At 36.8% G+C, this 25,607-nt stretch overlaps 1 protein-coding gene across 3 annotated transcripts in view; it reads right to left on the bottom strand.

Annotated features, from left to right (window-relative positions):
- CFI (complement factor I) overlaps positions 1-25,607 on the bottom strand; it is a 71,730-nt gene that overhangs the window by 34,445 nt on the left and 11,678 nt on the right. For 2 of the 3 annotated variants that reach the window (XM_029942009.1, XM_029942002.1), the window contains exon 2: positions 4,602-4,643. In XM_029942009.1, coding sequence (XP_029797869.1) covers positions 4,602-4,643 — 42 coding nt within the window. Of the gene's footprint in view, positions 1-4,601; positions 4,644-18,111; positions 18,293-25,607 lie in introns of those variants that run through there. The other variant, XM_029942013.1, reaches the window with a different exon arrangement.

Here is a 25,607-nt window from a genome sequence, read left to right as displayed (position 1 = left end):
GCCCATCGGTTGTGTTGTGTCTGCCTTTGAATTCTCTCACCAAGAACAGTGGGTGAAATCTTTTGGACAGATTAGGTCAGGGCTTTGGGCCTGAGGTCTCTGCAGTCCACTGAGAGACAAAAGGACTACAGACTTGAGGTGTTATCACAATTTTGGAAGGTGGAAAGCAGATGGGCTGGTGGTAATGGATTTAGCATACCAGAAAGAACTGAAAAGTCCAGAGGAAAGGCCATAAGAATAAAGCAAATTCATCCCACAGAACCCCAGAAAAGTTTTAGAATCAGTACTCTTGAAGAAGATGAAGTGACTAAAACTCCAGGTGATTAGTTATAAGAAGTACTTGTATAAACACATTATAAAGGATTCTATATAAATAGCAGAAGAAATAGCAAAGATTTGAAAGTGGTTGTCTCTGGATGGAGAGAATCAGGGTAAGGATGGGTGTGATAAGGATATTTTATAAACAAAGATAACTGGTACGTGATCTGATCTGACCAGTCAGTATCTATGCCCAAACAATTGTTAAACATTTTTAGTATCATCATGGTTTTAAGTGTATTTGCCTTTATAAACTATATACATGAATTAATTTGATAAGCATAAGTAAATTAAAATGAATGTCAGTGTGCTTTCAGCAGAGAAAAAATTAACTCTTAGACTTCAAAGGAAAACAATGGATGGGATAATAGCATAAAGAGACCCAGAATAAAGACAGACTTCATTATTGTTAGGACAGAGGAGATTTCATCATAATTACAGGCTAAAACCAGGAATCTTTCAGAATGGAAAAGATTCACACTTTTATAAAAAGGGAGCAATATTGATGAAATAGTTTGAGGAAGGAATAGGAAAAGGTATAATTAGAGAATAGTGGAGAAGATTGCTTTAGAAATTAAGCAGTGTCTTATTTCTGTACCTTTTCATTATAAGTTGCAATCAATTTTATAAGAGTATTACCATTCTAAATTTCAGGTTGATGGTAATGGCTAACACCAACACAGTGGCTATAGACAATGGAATAATCAAATGCGAGCTAGAAAATTACTGTGGGGCAATAGATGGGGACAGAAGAGTAAGGTTTGTTTATCCGTTGTGTGGAACATGCTGACAGCAGGCTTTAACTCTGAGGGGACCGGGTAAGGTACACGTGTCAATGGGTCCTCAATGCCTAGAAGGGTGAGCTGATGATCTTTAAAGATGTCGCTAAAGATGTTTGTAAAGGTATCTGTGTACCAGTATTTGCCTGAAATAGATTATTAATTATGCCCTGCACATTTATGTAAACTCATCTTTCCAATGTATATAGATACTATTAAGATTAATAAACAAAACTATTTAAATCATGACTGAAATCATATTGATTTTGTTACTTCCTTCCCTCCCACAATAACAGATACTAAAAAACAATTACTATTATGTGTGTGATTGATGGTATAAGATGGGATGATGGATCAAAGTGTTTCTTAATGTTTATCTTTATGGTAAACATTAATACTCTTTATTAAAATCTTATTTTACTCTACTTCCAGGCAAATGGGAAGATTGCATTCAGTCCTGAGGTTGGTTATGGTGGTGACTTGCTTTGACTAATGAAATGTAAGCTAAAGTAACATGTGTTGGTTTCAGATAGAAGCACTGAATTGCCAGTGCTCAACAGCCTGCCCTCACATGGTGATCATGGAAACATGTGTTGTAGAAAGACGTAGCACCAAAGCAGCTTAGAATGCTTGGTCAACACGTGGAGGTAGGTTTCCGACAGAGTCACCCTTACCCACAGTGGACTTTGCATGAGTAAAAGTTAACTCAGTGAAGTCACTGAGATTTTGGAATTGGCTCTTATACTTCATAACCTAGCAGAAACTGTGTAACACTAGATATGTAGATATACATAGCTGTCTATAACTGGATATAGTCTTCATAATCCCAAACCTTGAGAACTACTTATCTAGAAAGTATGGGATCAAAATCATTCTGTGCGTGAGCTATGTGTGAGTGGATTGAAGCATGGTAAAGAAGTTTTGTTTTATTTTTCATTTTTATTTAGCCTGGAGTAATAAGCTGTAAAAGACCCAGGAGATACATGGATCAGGTATTTCCAACTGTGGCCCTAGACCATCTGCATCAAAACCACCTAAGGTTTATCATCTTATAAGTGCAGATTCTTGGACCCAAAGAATAGACCTGAATCAGAGTCTCTAGGGAGAGGCCTTGAAATCCATAGTTTAAACAAATTCCATAAGAATTCTTATGCTCCCACCATCAACTGATGAATGGATCAAGAAGACGTGATTTATATATACAATGGAATACTACATGGCAATGAGAAAGAATGAAATTTGGCCATCCATGGCAACGTGAATGGTCCTCGAGGGTGTTATGCTAAGTGAAATAAGTCAGGCAGAGAAGGACAGATACCATATGTTTGCACTCATCGGTCTAACAGGAGAAACCTAACAGAGGACCATGGGGAGGGGAAGGGGGCAAAAGAGTTAGGGAGAGGGAGGGAGGCAAATCATGAGAGACTCTTGAATACTGAAAACAAACTGAGGGCTGAAGGGGGAGGGGGGATGGGAAAGGGGGGTGATGGGCATGGAAAAGGGCACTTGTGGGGAAGAGCACTGGGTGTTATATGGAAACCAACTTGACAATAAACTAAAAGAAAAAAAGAAGAATTTTTATGCTCCCAAAGACTGAGAACCACATCTGTTGACTAATAATTTTAGTTACATATAACCTGGGAATGTGAAGATAATCAGGTGGGTAAAATAATAAAAATTATGTTAATTTTTATGTTTTATTGAAAAAGTAGGAAGAAAAAAATTAATCTTTACTAAATGCAAATGTGGCTCAGCACATGTGCTTGCACTCATAACATATTCATTCAATATTTGTTGAGATACTACAATGGGCCAGATGCTGTTCTAGGTCCTGGGGATACAAAAGTGAATTGCACAAAGTCAGAGAGCTTACATTTCTAATAGGAGATAGAGAATAAATACATAGTATGACATAAGGTGACAAATGCTATGCAGGGTAAGAAGGATAGAGATTGGGGAGAGTGAGGGGGAGGACTTTTTTTTATAGATTTGTCAGGGAAAAGTTTACCTCGGAGCAGAAATATGAAGGTGAGTGAGCAACCCATGCAAGTATCTAGATGTGAGGTGTCATGGTCAGAGGAACCAGCCAGGGCAAAATCTGTAGGTGAAAAGCATAGGTGATGTGCTCTCGGTCTAGAGAACTGGTATGGCTGGAGGGGTGTAAGTGGCTGGAGAGACAACAGGAGGAGGTGAGGCCAGAGAGTTGGAGGGACGGATAATCTACCCTGTAGCACCCTACAAGTTACTGTAAAGACTTTGGTTTACGCTCTGAAAAATAAAGGCAATGGAGGGTGTGAGCCTCTCAATATTTAGAAGTTTGGCAAATGATGAAGAATTAGTAAAGGAGATGAGAAGATGTGGCCAGTGAAGTAAAAGACAAATAAATAGAAAATGGCGGCACAGAGGCAGAGAGAAGGAAGGAGTGATCAGCTGCTGTGTCTAATGCTTCTCTAGTTAATGGTGACCTTAAAAAATATAATTTTTATGGAATGTGGGAACTCAAGCCTGACAGGGTTCAAGAAATAATGGAAAAAGAGAAACTGAGTCCAGCAAATTTTTGAAACTTTAGCTATAAAGGGGCAAAGAGAAATGAGGTGATAAATGGAAGAGGATATTGAGTCAAGAGAAGGTTTTTGTTCTAAGATGGAAGATCATATACATGTGCTTGATTAAGAAAACTAGATTATATGATCTAGTTTTAGCAAAAGTAATAACGGACAAGTGGCTTAAAGATTCACGTAGTGAAATGAAAGGTGCATTGAAAATAATGCCCAAATTCAACACCAATGGAAAAGCAAATAGCAGAGTCTCTACTTCTAACCCCAGTAGAAGCTGTTCATCAGCCACATCATGGGGTTAAAAACAATGAAAAGTTAATTAGCTATGACAAGAAGTCAACCCTACTCCCCAATCAGTAGCATTAAAAAGAGTATTTGAAATATAAATTTCTATCTAATATCATTAATTATGAACCTCCTCTCTACGTGTTTATTGTGTATGTTGCTCTTTGTGAAGTATTCTTTCCAGCTGATATGCTACTGAATCAAATGAAACATTTTTTAAAAAATAAAGTATACTTAATGACATAATCCTGTTAAAGATTGATGAAAATTATTAAAATATTATTTATGTGCTTAAAATTGTGCTTTTTTAAGGTACATTATTTATTTAGCAATGTATTTATTACTTATAAGTAAATATATTCACATATACGAGAAGCACATGTTCAACAATTTTTAGCAATTATGACTCTAGCTTACTCATCTACAAAACATGACAACTCCTTTGGTTACTATTGCTTTTTTGTGTCTATTGGTTTGTTTTTGTTTTGTTTTGTTTTGTCCCTTTCCTTGGCATTTGTAATGATGTGGCAATTATTTTGATGTAAATTTTGTCTTTTTATTCTAGGCAGGACTACAGTGAAACAATTTTAGATAGATGGTTGGTAATTAGAAACAAGAAACAATCTCCTCTTCACCCCAGTATATAGCTGTATAGCTTTACCTGTGGCTTCTTTGTCCTCCATTCTTGATTTTCATCTGTATCCTACAAACAAAGGAAAAAGGATGATCAATTATGACCAAAGCACAGAAAAGGCCACCACATCCCCCTTCTACTGCTTAAGTAGCTGTGTGTGCTTGGGTAAGTGACTTTACCTTTCTGATTCTGCTCTTCTATAAAATGTGGAAAGTAAAAATAATATCCCCACAGACCTGTTCAAAGGATCCAGTGAAAAATACAGGGGAATGGAACCAGAAAAGACCCCAAATAGTCAAAGCAATCTTGAAAAAGAAAACCAAAGCAGCAGGCATCAGAATCCCAGACTTCAAGCTGTATTACAGAGCTGTAATCATCAAGACAGTATGGTACTGGCACAAAAACAGACACTCAGATCAGTGGAACAAAATAGAGAACCCAGAAATAGACTCACAAACATATGGCCAACTAATCTTTGACAAAGCAGGAAAGAATGCCCAATGGAATAAAGACAGTCTCTTCAGCAAATGGTGGTGGGAAAACTGGACAATGACACACAGAAAAATAAACCTGGACCACTTTCTGATACCATACACAAAAATAAACTCAAAATCGATAAAGACCTAAACATAAGACAGGAAGCCATCAAAATCCTAGAGGAGAAGTAGGCAAAAACCTCTATGACCTTGGCCACAGCAACTTCCTACTCAACATATCTCTGGAGGCAAAGAAAACAAAACCAAAATGAATGACTCGGACCTCATCAAATTAAAAAGCTTCTGCACAGAGAAGGAAACAATCAGCAAGACTAACAGGCAACTGACAGAATGGGAGAAGATATTTGCAAATGACACATCATATAAAGGTTTAGTATCCAAAATCTATAAACAAGAAACTCAACACTCAAAAAACAAATAATCCAGTGGAGAAATGGGCAAAAGATATGAATAGACACTTCTCCAAAGAAGACATCCAGATGGCCAACTGACACATGAAAAAATGCTCAACATCACTCATCATCAGGGAAATATAAATCAAAACCACAATGAGATACCACCTTACACCTGTCAGAATGGCTAACATAACAACTCAAACAACAGATGTTGGCAAGAATGCAGAGAAAGAGGATCTCTTTTGCACTGCTGGTGGGAATGCAAACTGGTGCAGCCACTCTGGAAAATAGTATGGAGGTTCTCCAAAAAATTGAAAATAGAACTACCTCATGACCCAGCAATTGCACTACTAGGTATTTACCCAAGGGATACAGGTGTGCTGCTTAGAAGGGGTACATGCACCCCAATGTTTATGGCAGCACTATCAACAAAAGTCAAAGTATGGAAAGAGCCCAAACATCCATCAACAGATGAATGGTTAAAGAAGACATGGTGTATACACACACACACACACACACACACACACACACACACACAATGGAGTATTACTCGGCAATCAAGAAGAATGAAATCTTGCCATTGGTAACTGTATGGATGGAACTAGAGGGTATTATGCTAAGTCAGAGAATGACAAGTATCATATGACTTCACTCATTGGAGGACTTTAAGATACAATATAGATGAACATAAGGGAAGGGAAGCAAAAATAATATAAAAACAGGGAGGGGGACAAAACATGAGAGACTCTTAAATATGGAGAACAAACAGAAGGTTACTGGAGGGATTGTGGGGGGGGGTGGGCTAAAAGGGTAAGGGGCATTAAGGAATCCACTCCTGAAATCACTGTTGCATTATATGCTAAATAACTTAGGTGTAAATAAATTTTTTAAAATAAATTTAAAAAATAAAAAATACAGAAAACATAAATGTTTAAGACCTTGTACAAATGCAAATATGATGGTAATTGTGGTAGATTGCAACTGGCCCCAGTTTGTCTACCCTCCCTTCACCCCAGTCCTGTGTCATGCTTCTCACTCGAGGCAGAGTGTATTTTCCTAACTCTAAGACTCTGAGTCAGGCTGTGTAACTTGCTTTTGTAAACAGGAAGTCAGCAGATGTGTTACAAGAGATTGGAAACTATTTGTCCAGTTGGGTTTGTCCTTCGCTTCTTTGCCATAGCTATGAGAAGAACATGGCCAGGCTAGCAAAGAAGAACCACTCTAGGGGCTCCTGGGTGGCTCAGTCGGTTAAGCGTCTGACTTCGGCTCAGGTCATGTTCTCAGTCTGTGGGTTCGAGCCCCACGTCGGGCTCTGTGCTGACAGCCCAGAACCTGGAGCCTACTTCACATTCTGTGTCTCCCTCTCTTTCTGCCCCTCCCCTGTCTCTGTCTCTCTCAAAATAAAATAAAGACGTAAAAAAAAAAGAACTACTCTAACTGAGCCCAGCTTAGATCAGCTGATCGCTAATCAACACACAGACTAGTATACTAAATAAAGTTTTATGCCACTGAGATTTTGTGGTGATTTTATTATTAGGGCATTAACTAACTGGTACAATCATCGTTTTCCTGGAAAACATTGAGATTAAAATGGAAAAGTTTCAAAAACAGTAAACAATATAGAATTCTGTCTTTCTTCCAGAAGTGAATAAACAGCTCATATCCTGAAAGTTACCAACCATATGGGACGTCTTTCCATTGGAAGAGTTTTAGGACTTCCATAGCTTTAGTTCCTTCTCATTATGCTTTTCACTAGTGATTTTTTTCTACAACCATTTTTTGTCCTGGATTTCCTCGTCTTGTATCATACCTGTTTCTGATACAAAGCCATGCTCTGACACGCAACAACCAGATCCTTAATTGGCAGCCATTCTATAATGGCTATAATAAAAAGGTAATGTTTCTCTATTTATAAATAATGATGAATTGTTTAATTCACAGAAATAATATGAATTTTATTAATTTTTTGTTCTTATTTATTTTTTAAATAACTACCCATTTGTCCCAAGACAAGTATGTTGTTACTGGAAATGGTAGGAAAATGGTTGTATGGTGCATGCAGATAGGCTGGGCACTTATACCCTGTTCTCCTTAAAAACCTGGGAATATTGATTTGGGTCAATTCTGTTATTTTTGCCTCAGGGATTAAAAAAAGTCATTGGCCTTGTTTCATGGTCTTGTTTTTTATTATGAAGGTAAGATGGCTGTAATGTTCTTGTTTTCAGTTTTATTTATTAAAAAAAATTTTTTTATAGTTTATTTATTTTTGAGACAGAGCACGAGTGAGGGAGGGTCAGAAAGAGAGGGAGACACAGAATCTGAAACAGGGTCCAGGCTCTGAGCTAGCTGTCAGCACAGAGCCCGATGCGGGGCTTGAACTCACAAACTGTGAGATCGTGACCTGAGCTGAAGTCAGACGCTCAACTAACTGAGCCACCAGGGTGTCCCTGTTGTTTTCAGTTTTAATTAATTTTTCAAGGCTAGGAATCACAAAGGAATATTACAAAAAGGTTCAAAAGAGTGTCTGTAAAACCTATGTTTCCTTTTTCCCCTTATCCATTCAACCTATCCAGACCCACCTCAGAGTCATTCATTTAATAGTTCTTCATGAGGCACCTGGGTGACTCAGTCGGTTAATTGTCCAACTCTCGGTTTTTGTTCAGGTCATGAACTCGGGGTTTCCTGAGTTCAAGCCCCTCATTGGGCTCTGCACTGACACTATGGAGCCTGCTTGGGATTCTGTCTCTCCCTCTCTTTCTTCCCCTTCCCCTACTTATGCTATTTCTGTATCTCTCAAAATAAATAAATAAACTTAAAAAATAGTTTTTTGTGAATCTTTCCATACATGAGCCCATATTTTACTTTCTAATTCTGTCCCCTAATACCAATGCAATTTGCAGCCAGTGGCCTTGTAAGTAGCCCCTGAGAAGGGTATTTAGATTGTTTCTAATGTTTTCTTATTATAACCAATGTGGTAGTAATCTTTTTACATGATATGCATTATTTCCCACATATACTAAGTATATCTGTCAATACTTACCTGGGAGTGAAATTGCTGAATCAAAAAAAAATAGTAGTTAAAAAAATTTTTAATGTTTATTTTTGAGACAGAGAGAGACAGAGAGACAGAGTATGAGTGGGGGAGGGGCAGAGAGAGAGGGAAACACAGAATCTGAAGCAGGCTCTAGATTGAGCTTTCAGCAGAGACTGGCCCAATGTGGGGCCTGAACTCACAAACTGCAAAATCATGACCTGAGCCAAAGTCAGAGGCTTAACTGGCTGAGTCACCCAGGCACCTCAGCAGGTTTAATTTTAAAAGGTATTTATTGCCTAATTTCTCTCTATAGAGGTTGTCATTTGCATTCTCACCATCCATATATGACAGTGCCCATTATCCATAATCTTCACTACAACAAACATACCTCACTAAACTTTTATCTTTGCCAATTTGGCATATAAAAATGTTATCAGAGTACAGTTTTATCTGCATTTTTTCCTCCAGTGAGACTGAACATCTTTCAATATACTCAAAATTGAGAGAGTTTTATTTGTTTCTTCTTGTACTAACCATCAACAGTAAGAATGAATTTCATTTATTTTTTAAAGCTTATTCATTTATTATTTCTGAGAGAAAGAGAGAACATGTGCACATGCACGTGTGTGCACGTGCACACACACACACACAAAGGAGAGAGTCAGAGAGAGAGGGAGACACAGAATCTGAAGTAGGCTCCAGGCTCTGATCTGTCAGCACAGAGCCTGATGCCGGGCTCGAACTCATAGACTCTAAGATGATGACCTGAGCCAAAGTCAGACACCTAACTGCTTGAGCCACCAAAATGCCTCTCATTTTATTTTTTAAATTTTTATTTATTTATTTTTTAGTAGGCTCCATGCTTACCACAGAACCCAATGCAGGGTTTGAACTCACAACCCTGGGATCATGACCTGAGGTGAAATCAAGAGTCAGATGCTTAACTGACTAAGCCATCCAGGAGCTCCAGAATAAATTTAATTTTAAAGATATTATTCAGGGGCTCCCGGGTGGGTCAGCCAATTAAGTGTCCAACTCTTGATTTTGGCTCAGGTCATGATTTCACAGTTCCTAAGTTTGAGCCCTGCTTCCAGCGTGGAGCCTGCTTGAGATTCTCTTGCTCACTCTCTACTCTCTCACTCTCTCTGTCTCTTTCTCAGAAGAAATAAACTTTAAAGATATTATTCAAATTTGGTAAAATATATCCTTTACATACTATTGCTTGCACAAAAATGTTTCACCTTTTGGTCTGCACTGCTTTACTATTTTATATTTTATATTCTTAAAAGATGTTTATTTATTTTGAGAGACAGAGAGAGACAGCGGGGGGGGGGGGGGGAGAGAGAGAATCCCAAGCAGGCTCCATGCTGTCAATGCAGAGCCCCACATGCAGCTTGAATCCAAGAACTGTGAGTTCATGTCCTGAGCCAAAAACAAGTTGGACACTCCACCAACTGAGCCACCTCAGTGCCCGACTATTTTATATTTTAAAAACAAAAATTCCAGGGGTACCTGGGTGACTCAGTTGACCATGGGATTGAGCCCCGTGTTCAGCTCTGTGCTGAGTGTGGAGTCTGTTGACATTCTCTCTCCCTCTGCCCCTCCCCCCACCTCTCTCTCTTTCTGGGAAAAGCAAAAGACAAAAAACAAACACACAAAAATTCCAAATGGCAATTAGAATGTCAAAACTGAAAACTCAACTTTTGTTTTTTCATCCTTATAATTCATTGTGACAACACTGTTTATTGTGAATCTATTTACATTCAGAAAAATGTATTAACACAGAGCCTCTATCAGGGTTGAACTGAGAGTTGACTTATTTACCTTACACATTATAATACAATGTCTGTTAAAGGATGCGTTTTTTTAAAAATATGCCTGTTTGAAGTTAACATTTGTATTTAAAACATTTTTAATGTTTTTTATTTATTTTTGAGAGACAGAGAGAGACAGTGCGAGCAGAGGAGGGTCAGAGAGAGGGTGGGAGATACAGAATCTGAAGCAGGCTCCAGGATCTGAGCTAGCTGTCAGTACAGAGCCCGAGGCGGGGCTCGAACCCACGAACCATGAGATCATGACCTGGGCTCAAACCCACAAACCATGAGATCATGACCTGAGCCAAAGCTGGACGCTTAACCAATTGAGTCACCCAGGCGCCCCAACATTTGTATTTTAAAAATTCAATCTCAGTAACCCTGGCAATTGTTAACTGCCATCTAATACGGGAGCCGCTAGCCAAATGTGGCTATGTAAATTAAAATTAATTAAAATTAAATTAAGTTGGAATTCTTCTGTTTCCAGTCAAGATTAAATAAATAGGGACCAGATTTACTCTTCTGCCTGAATCAATCAAGAAATGGACAAAATATAGAAAGCAGTGATTTTTGAGATACTAAACATCAGGTAAAGAAGGGTACTGATTCCTGAGAGCTGAGAAGCAAATGAAGAGAATCCTATAATTGTTCCATTTAATTGCCTTGAGAGAGTTTTCAGACTGTGGTGCAGAGAGAGGGAACTTGAGCTGAGCCCAAGGGACTTCCTGAGCTGAGGAGACAGGTCTGAGAGTCTAAGGAGATTAAAGCACCTATAGTTCACAGAATAAACTACTAGAAATAGGCGAGTGGAATAGAAAGGGAGCTTAGCAGATCCCCTCTGAGTGTTCAGCTGAGTATTCATCAGTGCCTGGGGTGTGAAGAAACTACCATAGGCTAGGGAAAGAACCACACAAAAGAATTCTACGTGACAGGGTACACATTGAAATAGGGCCATGAATAGTGCTTGTTCTCACCACTTGTGATTCATGGGACATTTGGAGGGGTACACAGAAGGATTTTGTCTCAGTAGTGTGGAATAATTAGTCCTAGACTGTGTGTGTACTATTCTGGTCCTACATAAGAATGCTTAAAGGCAAGAGCTGAAAGAATCAACCTGTTTACAGATAATTACATTTCAGAACAAAGTTCGAGGATGTTTATACAAATAGAAAAATACCCAGCACCCAACAGAGGAGTAAAATTCATAATATCTGACATTCAATAAAGGATATTAGGCATGCAAAGATGCAGCAAAATATGATTCATAATGAGAAAAATCATTCAATTAAAATTCACCCAGAATGCTAATATAGATGTTAGAATTAGCCGGCAAATATATTAAAATGTTTATTGTAATTGTATTCCATAGGTTTAAAGGATTAAGTCAAAATATGAAAAAATACATGAGATCCAAGTTGAATTTCTAGAATTGAAAACTACAATATTTGAGATATACACTGGATGGAACTAACAACAGTTAGGATATTGTAGAAGAAAAGATTGGAAAGCCTACAGATTTATCATTAGAACTATCCAGAACAAAATGTAGAAGTAACAGAATTAAAAAACAAAGAGGGTATGAATGAGCTGTGGAACAAATTCAAGTGACATATGTATAATTGGAGTTCCAAAGAAGAAGTGAGGGGGATGAGACCAAAAAATGTATTTGAAGAAATAATGGTTGACATACTTCTAAGTTTGATGAAAAACATAAGCCCACAGTTCCAATAAGCTGAATGAACCCCAAGCAGAAGAATCATGAAGAAAACTCCATTAAGGCATATCATACTCAAATTGCTCAAATATCAGTGATAAAGAGAAAATTTTCAAAAGAACCAAAGAAAAGTGACACATTATGGGCAAAGGGACAAAGGTAGGTGTGATAGCAAAGGTCTCGTAACTAATCCAAGTGAGAAGTCAGGGGAGTAACAGTTAAAAAATACTGGGGGGAGGCGCGGTGAGGGGTGGACTCTACTGACTTATAATTCTATACCTAACAAAAATGTCATTAACATTTTAAGGCAAATAACAACTCGTTAGACACAAAAGCTAAAAGAATTATTCACTAGCATATCTCCCTTATAAGAAAAGTTTTTAAAAAAGTGCTTTAAGCAGAAGGAAAATTATGCTGGATGGAAATCTGGATCTACCCAAAGGAATGATGAATACTGGCAATCTCTGGGAATTTTTGAAATGAGGGGGAGGTCAGTGAAGACAGTAGCTTTTATCTCTTCTTTGTACCTTTTTGTGGTATCTTTGACTTTGTTATCAAAGTAATGTTGGACTCAGAATTAGGAAGTATTCACTCTTGTTCTTTTTTGAGGGAAGAGTTGGAGATGAATTAGTATTAATTCTTATTTTTTTAAGTCCACCAAGTTTTATTTTTTAAATAACTGATTCCAATAACTTTTATTATCATTTTTATAAAATTTTAAAATAATTTGTCAGTTAATTCTTTATTTTTTTTTAAGGCAGACTTTAAAAATTTTTGTTATGTTTTTTATTTATTTTTGAGAGACAGAAAGAGACAGTATAAGCAGAGGAGGGTCTGAGAGAGAGAGGGAGATACAGAACCTGAAGCAGGATCCAGGCTCTGAGCTAGCTGTCAGCACAGAGCCCGATGCGGGGCCTGAACCCACGAACTGTGAGATCATGACCTGAGCCGAAGCAGGACACTTAACTGACTGAACCACCCAGGCACCCCATTAATTCTTCTTTAAATGTTTGTAGAATTTATCAGTGAAGCCATCTGATACTGGACATTTCTTTGATGAGATTGTTTTAAAACAGTGGTTCAATCTCTTGTTATATGTCTGTTCAGATTTACTATTGCTTCTTGAGTCAGTCTGGTAATGTGCATGTTTCTAGGAATCTGTACACCTATTTATCTAATTTATTGGCATATAATTGTTCATAGAACTCTCTTATCGTTCTTTTGATTTCTGTAAGGTCAGTAGTAATGTCTCCTCTTTCTGATTTTATTTGAATCTTTTTTTCCTGTTAATTTAGCTAAGGTTTGTAAATTTAGTTGATCTTTTCAAAGAACCAATTTTTAGTTTAATTCTATTATCTTACCATATTTTTCTATCTATTTATCTATCATCTATTATCTACTTTTTTTTTTGGAGGCTAAACAACATGCTACTAAATAACCAATGGGTCAATGAAGAAATCAAATAAGAAATTAAAAAAAAACAAGGAGACAAATCAACATGAAAACATAATGGTCCAAAATGTTTGGGATGCAGCAAAAGTGCCTCTAAGAGTAAAATTTACAGCAATACAGACCTACTCCAAGAAACAAGAAAATCTCAAATAAACAATCTAACCTTATACCTGAGGGAACCAGAAAAGGAACAAACAAATCCCCAAATTAGTGGAAGGAAGGAAATAATAAAGGTCAGAGCAGAAATAAGTGAAATAGAGACCAAAAAAAAAAAATCAATAAAAACCAAGATTTGGTTCTTTGAATAAACAAAATTGATAAACCTTTAACCCAGAAAAATAGAAGTAAAAACTGACACTACAGAAATACAAAGTATTTTACAAAATTCAATATCTGTTCATGATAAGAACTCTCTATTTTAATCTGTATTATTTCTTTCCTTCTACCTTTGAATTTAGGTTGCTCTTCTTGTTCTTTAGGTGTAAGGTTAGGTGTTTGATTAAGGCTCTTTGTTCTTTGTTAATGTTGGCATGTACTGCTAAATTTCCCTGTGAGACTGCATTTGCCACTTCTCATATGTTTTGGTATGTAGTATTTTTGCTTTTGTTCATCTATAAGTATTTTCTAATTTACTTTGTCATTTCTTTGACTACTGGTTGTTTAAGAGTATATTGTTTTATTTCCACATATTTGTGAACTTTCTAGTTTTCTTTCTGTTACTGATTTTTAGCTTTATTCCATTATTTTTTGAGGAACCATTTCTTATGATTTCAATATTTGTGAATTTATTGAGACACGTTCTGTGGCCTAACAAATGGTTCTATGCTAGAGAATGTCCTATGTACACTTGAGGAAAATGTGTGTTCTGCTTTTGGTGGGTATAGTGCTCTATATATTTGGTTGTTAGGTCAGGTGTATTTACAGTGCTGTTTAAATCCTCTATTTTCTTATAAATCTTGTCTTGATTTTCTATCCATTATGGAAAGTGGGATATAGAAGTCTCCAATTATTATTACAGAATTCTCTTCTTCCCTTCAATTATGTCATTGTCTTGTATATTTTGGGCTCTACCATTTGGTGTGTATGTTTATAATTATTAAATATTTTACATGAATTTTTTACCAATATCTAATGTTCTTCTTTGTCTCTTGTAATGAGACAAAATTAAGGTCAATTTTTTCTGATATTAGTAGCCACTCCCAGTTCTCTTTTGGTTATTATTTGCATTAATATTGTTTTCCACCCTTTCACTTTCAATCTATTTGTGTCCTTGGATATAAAGCGAGTCTCTTATAGATGGCATATCATTGGATCATAGTTAGTTTCTAAAAAGTAAATTCTGCCAATCTCTGCCTTTCACTGGAGAATTTAACACACTTACATTTACATTGTTTTTAAGGAAGACCTCATTTCTGCCATTTTTGTGATTTTTATTCTCTATGTATTCTACCTTTGTTGTTCTTTATTTCTTCCATTACTGACTTCTTTTGTGTTTAGCTGATTTTTTTGTAGTGAATCGTTTTGGTTTTCTTATCATTTCCTTTTCTGTATCTTTTTAAGCTTTTTTTTTGGTTGCCATGGAGATCATACTTAACATTTTAAATGTATAGCAATGTAGTTTGAATTGATACCAACCTAGCTTCAAGGGCATATGAAAACTTTGCTCTTATACGGTTCCGTCCCCTTTTTATGTTGTTATGTATTAACATCTTTATGCACTGTATACCTGTTAATATAGATTTATAATTATTTTTATATATTCTTTTTTTTCTGGTTTACCGTTTATTTCTGACCCCTCTACATGTTGGATTTACAAGACTTGTCTTTCTTTCTTTTTTTAAACAACAGTTTATTGTCAAATTGGTTTCCATTTTATGTATTCTTTTAAATCATGTGAAATAAAAAGAGGACTTACAAACCAAAAATAAAATTATACTTGGTTTTATAGTTGCCTATATAGTTATCTTTATTAAAGTTCTTTATTTCTTCATATAACTCCAAGTTATTGTCTAGTGTATTTTTGTTCAGCTTGAAGGACTCTTTCTTGTAGTAAATTTCTTGTCTACTAGAAATTAATTCCTTAGGCTTTCATTTATCTGAAAATATCTTAATTTCTCCTTTATTCTTAAAGGATAGTTTTGTTCAATATAGAATTCTTGGGTGGCACCAAAGACATATAGGTGGCTAACAGACACCTGAAAAATGCTCAACATCATCCATCATCAGGCAAATACAAATCAAAACTGCAATGAGATACCACCTCACACCTGTCAGAAGGGCTAAAATTAACAATTTTGGAAACAACAGATGTTGGTGAGGATGTGGAGTTATATATACATACATATACATATATATATATATATATATAGGAATATTACTCAGCCATCCAAAAGAATGAAATTTTACCATTTGCAATAACAGGGATAGAACTAGAGTCTATTATGCTAAGTGAAATAAAGTCAAGTCAGAGAAAGACTTATGATTTTACTCATATTTGGAATTCAAGAAACAAAACAGATGAACCTAGGGGAGAAGGAAAAGTAAGATGAAAACAGAGAGGGAAGTAAAGCATAAGAGACTCTTCACTATAGAGAACAAACCGAGGGTTGCTGGTAGGGAGGTGGGGGGAATGAACTAAATGGGTGATGGGCATCAAAGAGGGCACTTGTCATGAGTGCTGGATGTAAGTGATGAATCACTAAATTCTACTCCCAAAACCAACACCACACTATATGTTAACTAACTTGAATTTAAATAAAAACTTGGAAGAAAAAAAAAAAACCCTGTACAGAGTTTTGATATAAAAGGGGAGTGGGGCTTTTTATTCCTTAGAAGGAAATCTGGTCCCAGCTTTTAAAATAAGAAAAATTTCTTTCTCCCTGATGTACATTTTAAAACTTCTTTCAACACATTTATGTTGTTTCTATGGTAACTTCCATTTAAAATGGTTATCTCTCAGCATTCCATTTTCTTTTATAAACTAATATTTTAAGAAGTTCTGAAATTTTCACAAATATGACAATTTCTCTCAAAATGCTATTTTTTAAAGGAAAGAAGGCAACTTTATTTTTGGACGATTATTCATTACAAGAAGCTCTTTCCCTTTCTGTCAGTGAAAATTACTATTAAACTTTGTTTTTTATTGTTTGTGTTCCAGGAATCAAAAATGTGGCTGAAATGTCTTTTTATCAAAAATATATTTTTCCTTATTCTAAAATAACACATTTACTTGGTATTTTAAAAAAATGAATAATGAATAAAACAGAATTAATGAATCCTGAAAATTCCTAAGTATATAAAACAGAAAATAAAAATCACCAGTAATCTTATTACTTGGAAATACCAACTGTCATCTATTTGATATATACCCTCCCGAAACTTTTAAATTGTGGTTTATTTGAGCAGCTATATGTGTGTATTTGTGTGTGTGTGTGTGTGTGTGTGTGTGTGTGCGCACATACATACAGTTACATATATGGGTATATATTTTCTTCTTTAACAAAAATAAAATTTCAGTAAGGGTTTTTTTTCCAATAAGTACAAAATGCATCATTTTAATGGCTATGTGATAGCTCACTTATAGATGCACATTAATTTAATCAAATTATTATCAATGAACACTTCATTTCCATTTGCTCTCTATTACAAACATTTCATACATATTTTGGAAGTTACACGAAACCTAAGGTATATAATTCTGATTTCTTAGGTAGTTTTCTTTAAATATTTGCTTCTCTAAGCTGGTATCAAGATAAAACAGTTTTTATAATGTAATTCTGTTTCAAAATGCTTTGACCACTACAGGAGGCAATCACCAAAAATTGTCTAAAATACCTTAAACATATCTAACCTTAATAGATGACCTTCCAACCTGGCTATAATCTGCCATATCAATTTTAACTGCCCAAGTTCCTCACAAAACCTCTAATCAAATGGAATTATTCATCTGGAGACTAGTGCTTTGTTATATTTCTACCATAGCACTTGCTGCTTTTCCACAGTGAAAAGGCTGGAAATTACTTTCTCTTTCTCTTCACTGATCAAATCTAATCCAGAATTATGAATCCAGCTCAAATCACGCTTGGTCCATAAACCCTTCCTGACCTCATAGCAGGAAGGGATTTTTCCCTCTCACTAAAGTTCCTCAGAACATGATATTTGTAACATTTATGACAATTAAATGTCTTGCAACAGTTCCCTTTCAAATGTTATTTAAATCCTGTATTATTTCCTCATTTTTACGCCATCTTGCTACAACTGTACTAAAGGGCTACTGAAGGAAGAGATCAGACCCGACATTTGCCCAGAACTATACCTTCATGTGGAAGGAGTTTGGTAAATATTTATTGATTTAACATGATTACTATAAATTACAGATCTATACTAGTAAATATCTCATTCAGTTCAATTTCTATGCACAGAGAAGAGCACACAAAGAAAGCAATTTCTTAAAGCTCTTTCATCAAGATATTAACATAAAATCTTTGTCACCGACTATATACTGCCACGATTGGTATCTGAACTATGTAATCTCTAAGTCAAAATAAGAGCTTTAAGATTTTTCTTACATCTTTATAATACTCAAAATATCTACTTAAAATACATTATCTAGTAAATATTGAGTTACTTACCTTGCAAAAACTTTGGTAGAAGCACAAAAGTAACAAAATAACATGAGCAAGCTTCATGTTGAGGACTTTCAGGGTCTGTCTCTTCTCTACCCTGGATATTCTTTGGAAATTTAATTTTTAACCTCTGAAAAAATATTTAAAAAGAGCAGTCCTCCTAAAGAGCTTTGTACTTTTGAACTCAGAGAATCTGGCTAAAATCCAAAGAGTTTTACCGTAACTGAGATTAAAAAAGGCCTTCCCAGTAAATAGCTGAGGGAGGTCACCAATAGGAGCTATGTTTCCTGTGGAGGAAACTAATTTCCCCACCTTGTTACTAGACAATGCCTTAATTCTGTTTTAGAGGGAAGACAGAAACTACCCTGGAAGAAAATTTCTTATGTTTTTGGTAAAATAAAATTACAGTGTTTTTCCTTAAGGCTGAAGACTAGGAGAGAAGTAAAAGTATCTCACACTGAAAGCTATGATGAATACATTAAAAATCCTCAACAAAACAGTTTCTTTACCATGCTTGGTTATGCTATGATCAAATTATATTCTCTGGGCATAGAACACTTTTAAAAACAAGTATTCTTGCCCCAGGACCAACAATAGTACAGGATTCATTTCTGTTTGTTAAATAAATGTTAGGGTTCTCCTGAAGCAAATGTGAGGCAGAGTTTTGGGTGCGAGATGCTTATTAGGAATTAACTCCTGTGAAAGGAAAGAAGGAGAAATAAGAATGAACAGAGAGAAAAGCCAGACTGCAATGCAGGTTCAACAAAGCCTTGGTCAACTCATGGAGACCTCTGGAGTGATCGTGGCACTTTGTGTCTGGGACAGGTGGAAATGGCTAGACCGTTAAACCCTGCCTTGCTCGGTCACCTGGTGTGGGTTGTCCAGGAAAGACATCCCCTTAGGTGAGGCAGTTCTCTGCAGCAGAGGCAGACCCTGAAGGATCTGACATTTAGTTGCCATCAGAAGTGTCTGCTGATCACACTCTTCACAGCTAGGCAGCAAAGGCTTCTATGAAGTGGGATCTGGGAAACTGATGACCCTGTCTTTCAGAGTCCACCATTTGAACCCTTAGATCTAGTTACCAGATATGCTCCAAGAGTAGCTTCTTAAAAATCACAGTAGGCCTTTCATCCTGAGGGAAAATTTAGAAGAGGGAGGTGGCCAGAAAAACTATAGCCCTGGCCCTTAGAGTTGATCTTGAGCTACAATTGATGATACTCAATCTTCTGACTCTTTCCTATCCACTCTGAGCTTCCCCCTCTGCCAGACTCAGTTATTTACTTGATGTCATGACTCACAAACTTCCTGGAATGTTCTGACCCCCTCATTACCATCTTCTTCTCAGACCATGTCTGCTGTTTCTATCCTTTTACTGTCACAAGAGGCACCAAGTGGCTCACATGGTTCCATACATAGTCCTCCCTTCCATCATTATATCACAGCAGCCCTACTTCCTCTAAATGAGTAGGGTCAATTACCTCTGTCTCTACCTCTTGTCCCTTGTGCAGCACGCAGAAGCCTTTGGTAATAATTCATTGGGATTCTTGCTGTGCCTCCTGGCAAAAGCACACTTCCTTTGGGAAACAAGACCCCTAACCCTGCAGAGTCTACACCTATGGAGACAGGAAGCACAAAACCTCCAGTTGGTTAAAGGGAGTGACAGTAAGCGTGGTCATTTCTTCTTCTATTCCTTGGCCCCCAGACCACTATCTTCTCTCTATTGGGGATGCAGTGCTAAATGATGGTCTTTGATTCAATGCATATGCTTCCTGGAGGACAGCACCCAGTTCTCTGGGGATTGCCTTTAAATGTCAATGCTCCATAAGGCTGCCAGCTTCCGAGTGGTGCTGCAGATGACGTGGCCAGTGAATTGCATGGTCACTGTCCCACTCTCACATCTCCTTTGATGTAGGTTGGTCCCGTTGTCTGACAGGATGTTATATGGAATCCTTTGTTGAAAGATTAAATACTCTGAAATTCTTTGGATTATGATCTCAGCTGAGGTCATGAAGACAGGAAAGGCACACCCTTAACCTGGAATATATGTCTACTCCCATAACAATGTACCACTGGCCCTTTAAAGATTGAAGGGACCAACTGAGTCAGTTTACTACCAAGTGGCTAGTTGGTATCTTGGATGAATTGTGCCATCTTGTGGACTCAGCATTGGTCTCTGTTGCTGTCAGATCGGACATTTGTTGATGGCAGCAGCTAAATAAATCTTAATAGGTCCATGATACTGGCCTCCTGGTTAGCCTCCATCTCTGTTATGATGGCCATTTTATTCTTGTGCCCATTGTGCTAGCGCTGGCGTGGCTGATGACTGAGACTGGCTGATACCAATTGGCTGAATCATTTTGTTGTTTATTTAGTACCTTTTCTCTGGCGGATGTTCTCTAGTGGGTATTAACATATGATACAAAGATTTCTATACTTTACCCCCACTTCTATATGTACGTCCACATGTTTCCACACCAGATTTTCTTGTTCTTAATCCTTGAATATTTTTTTTTATTCTAGGAAGAAAGATGGTCTGGCAATCACTATTGCCTGTGATTCCACATACAGTCTAGCTTTGGGCCACTTATTTTGTCACACAAAGTACGTGATCAGGATTATCACCTGAAGTTCTGCTCATTGTTGAGAACATTCCCTAACCACTGTCTTCCAAAGCCAGTCCTGTGGCCGTCATGTGGCTGCTATTTTCAGCTTGTACCTACATACTGAGCCAACCCATCTGTAAACCAAACACAAGTTTTTCCCTCCTCCTGGTCATCCTAGAATCCATTTAGAGCCAGACGTGTGAGCTGAGGGAGGCACTTGGGTGCAACAGTTTGGATCAGGCAGGGAGAGGGAAATCAGAGCTGCCAGTTCATGAAGTTTACATGTGCCCTTGGTCCTATTTGTATTTGGTTGTGAATGTGACACTTCTATTTTATGATACATTTTGCTAGGCCTGCTCAACCTTCACTTTGTGGGCCTGTTAGAACCCAGCTCATAATGGGCATTCTGGTCATGTACTAACGTAATGTCCAATGTTCAATAATTCCACATTTACCAGGGTCTAGTAGTGAACAAGTTCTTTCTCAAAAAGTAGAATTCTCTGCATGGCCTTGCTCCAGAACCCCAGGGCCCTCTATTGTAATTCTCTCACTGGTTCTTCCTCAAACATTATGCAATGTTTTTCCCCATCACTTCCAACACCATAGGGTTTGCCAGAGCACTGCAGAAATCTTTCCTGCTCTGGCAGCCTAAGCAGTATTCCTCTATTTTGTGCCTCCTTCATTATGAAAGGCAGTTCAAGATGAAATCATTTGTCTTTTACATTAGAGAAGATATCCTGGTATGTTCCTAAGCACTGGTTTCCTAAAAATTTTATTACTGTGCCAGGCCTTGTCTCCTGCCCTCTGGAGCATGTATCTTGTCAAGGCACTCAGCATGCTCACCACCTCTTGCTTTCCTGGCCTGATCAAGGTAATGCCATCAATGTAAAGAAACAGTGTGCTGTTTCATAGGAAGTCCAAATGATCCAGGTATCTTCAGGCTTTATGATGCCAGAAGAAAGGAGACAAGATATATGGAAAACCGTAAACGAATATTGTTGCTCATCTCATGTGAACACAAACTGTTTTTCATCTTTTCTATTTAAAATAGTGTTTTTAAGTTTTCTTGACCAAATTCTTATTGATACACTTTATAATATTGCTAAAAACTAGAATCAAGGTTGTTATCTCTAAAAGAAATTCAACCAGAACAAATATTAAACCTTAGGTAAGGGGGGCAGGCAGTTTCCAAGTTTATGAAGAATAGAAGAAAACAACAAAAATAGATAAGTATCCAAACTATATTAAAAAATTTTCCAACAAAAGCAGTGAAAAAAGTGAACTAAGCATACAACTCAGAATAGCATTAAGAAAATAATAAAATGAATCAAAAGTGAGAGAAAGGAAATAATAATGACATAAGCAACAGTAAATAAGCCATAGAGTAAAAAATTAGCAAATTTGATATCTGAAACAATGAGTTATTTTGAGAAATTAAAAAGAGACTAAATCAATTTTTATGTTATTATTTTTCTAGTGTTTATTTTTGAGAGTGAGTGAGTGAGCACACATGAGTGAAGGAGGAAACAAGATGGCGGACAGAGGAAAGATCCTCTGTGCTGACAGCAGAGGGCCCGATGTGGGCGATGTGGCCTCCATCTCAGGAACTGTGAGATCACGACCTGAGCTCAAGTCTGATGCTTAACCAATTGAGTCATCCAGGTGCTAGAGACTAAAACAATTTTAAGAGAAAAGCTATAGAAGTGGACATTTTTAGGGGGTATCCAATATCCATCCATTTGCCTTCATTGATAGGTTCCCAATTTTCTTGGTGGGAGAGTAATTTTCGTCACCTGCTTTCCAAAATATGAGTTAAGAAATTCATTCCCTTTTACAGACCAGGGATTGATCAAAGAGTCTTTCTCCTGGTGTTTGGATCTTGAGTTAAATGACAGGAGAACAGAAGAACCAGTTGGGAATTATTTACTGAAGCAGCAACAGCAGCAGCAGCAGTCAGATGTTTAAGGTGTTAGTTGTAAGACAAGTTTCCTGTGATTCCTTTTGGCCTTGCAGGGTATCCTTAGTTGCTATGCCTAGTTTCTTAGCCTCCTGTCAATAGTGTGAATATACTATTATCTTCCAAATGAACTTTCTTTTATTATAGTTAGCCAGACTTGGTCTGGTGGCTTGTCACTTAGAAACTTAAGTGATTAAAAACATGTGCAACTTATCAAATAATCTGCATATTTAGGGTAGAAACCAATAGTAAACACCATGCACAATGGTGAAACACTAAAGGCAAACCTAATAGAGGCTGAAATGAAACCAAAGATGCTGTTTTTCAATACTTTTGTTATTACTGGAGGGAACAAATACGAAAAAGACATAAATAGTGGAGTGAAAGAAAAAAAATTCCCTTTATCTACAAATGAAATGATTGTTTACATAGATAAAATTACTTGAAAAAGTATTAGACCTAATGCCAAAGTTATTAAAAGGACTGGATACAAAAGCAACAGTAGAAAATGACTTTTCTATCTGTCAGCAATATAAAAGAAAATGTAATGGATGGTTCATAATGACTAATATTCTGTACAGTTTGTATATCTTCCTTCCCAACATATCAGTGAAAATAAATATAAAAATAAAAGTAATTTCATTGCACCATTGAAAACTAAGGGGGAATTCCATCTACAGGATATAAACAGTGAAGAATTACTGAAGATACACAATAGAGAGGAAGAGCTTAACTGCAAAACCTAATGAAGTTTTTAAAGATATTTATTTATTTTGGGGAGAGTGCAAGTGAGGGAGGGGCAGAGAGAAGGGGACAGAGGATCTGAAGCAGGCTCTGCGCTGACAGGCTGACAGCAGCAAGCCCGATGTGGGGCTAGAACTCATGAACTGTGAGATCATGACCTGAGCCAAAGTTGACTGCTCAACTCACTGAGCCACCCAGGTGCCCCAAAAACCTAACAAAGTTTAAGTAATGTTATATAGGTGACAATAAGGTATCCAGAATAAGAGAGACTAAAAATAAATAGAAACAGTGGAATCTGAAAGAAGGATGGACTAGATGCTTCATTAGAGAAAGATCAGAAGAGCTGAGCCAGTACTGGGGCAACTTACTCCTTTGGGCCTTGGGCCTTTGCTCCAAGATGAAGTCTCCAGAAGGCTCTCTGTCCATCATGTTCTAACTTGGCCCTCACTGAGTGGACAGTGGTGCAGGAGAAGCAAAGAAACATTCTAGGTATATACAGCTTCAGGCAGGAAATCTGCACTTAAAAGACAAGCCACAGGCAAGCTCCTGAGGTCTCACATCCCACCCCACCCCTCTCCTGCACAACCATCCACACAGAGCTCTCTAATAAGGATCTACACCACCAGAACGTACAGCCCGAAGGAAGGAAGGAAGGAAGGAAGGAAGGAAGGAAGGAAGGAAGACAGACCTCATTTACAATTGTAGGTGCAAAAATTCTAAATGAAATATTATCAAACTGATCTAAACAAAATCTTAGCCAAGATTCAGCAGTCTTACTTGACAACTATTTTAAGCACACACACATACACACACACAGATCTGTAAATAAGTAATTAGGTTAATACCATAATTTCAGGGTAAAAGAAGCACAAGTATAAATTCAAAGAAGCAAAAACATTGTAGTCTTAACTCTGAATTGAAAATATCAGTAGAAACCATGATTTTTCTTTCTAAAAATAAATACTTCCCAGTTGTGTCCATTGATAAGACCTAGACATCATGATAATCCAGAAGAAATGACCACCCCATAGGACCCAAATTATGTTTTTTACATACTATTTCCCACTAAAAGAAGCAAGGGCTCCTTGGAGAAATGACTCAAGTAGGAAATGTATAAGATAATTCATATACAGACATCTAGTGTCAGAAAACAAGAAAGCTATTAGAGGCTAGTGAGTGGTATTAAAAGACACAGGACCCATGTAGAAGGGCTTTTACAATTCAAAGATGAAGCAATTTAAGCATTAAAAAAACAATAACAACAAAGGGTTGAAATAAATATAAATATTAAAAAATGAGAGAAAATTATTTATTTCAGCTAATAATTGCAGAAGGAATGGTAAAATTAGCATATCACCATTTTGTAACCTCTTATAAACCAACCAATGTAGGTGATAATCATCTATAGTTGCAAAAACCATCAGTTGAAAAACTGAAAGGGAGCTTTCTAATTGACAAATTAGGCTGATACACTGATCCTACTGCTCAATCTTAACATTGCCAAGAGAGACAACCCAATATCAAGTGCCACCTCATGTGGTGCTCTAGAAAATATTCTTGCAAAAAAAAACTGAACCTTGAACAATTCTCCAGATCTCACTACCAGTTAACTACCCATTTATAGGAAACACCGAGAACAGAGAAACACGATTTATACCACCAAGAGGTTAGAAAATACTAAAAGATAAAAGACTCAGTTTCCTCAACAAATAAAAGCTACACACACACACACACACACACACACACACAAAATACAGAGAGGAAACTGATTAAGAACAAGAGACTTAAGAGACATTTCAATCAAATATAACGCATAGGCATAGTTCGGATCTTCACTTGCTCAAAGCAACTATTAAAAAACATTTTGAAATAATGTGGAAAAATTCCACATGAACTGTTATTAGCTATACTAAGGAATTAATACTTTTGAAAATGGTATTGTGCTCAGGTTTAAAAAATCTTCTAAATGGGTGAGGGGTACTGAGGACAGCTCTTGTGATAAGCACTAGGTGTTATATCTGAGTGATGAAATCACTAAATTCTACTTCTGAAACAAATATTACACTATATGCTAACTAGCTAGAATTTAAATTAAAAATTTGAAAAAATAAAAATAAAAAGTCCTTTGTTGGGGATTTATGGATAAAAAGTTATCTGGGATTTACCACAAAACATTCTGGCCAAAAGAAAAATATATA

The sequence above is a fragment of the Suricata suricatta genome, chromosome 1 (genome assembly GCF_006229205.1).
Source record: "Suricata suricatta isolate VVHF042 chromosome 1, meerkat_22Aug2017_6uvM2_HiC, whole genome shotgun sequence".
NCBI classification, from domain to species: Eukaryota; Metazoa; Chordata; class Mammalia; order Carnivora; family Herpestidae; genus Suricata; species Suricata suricatta.
This window is presented reverse-complemented; position numbering and strand designations above follow the sequence as displayed.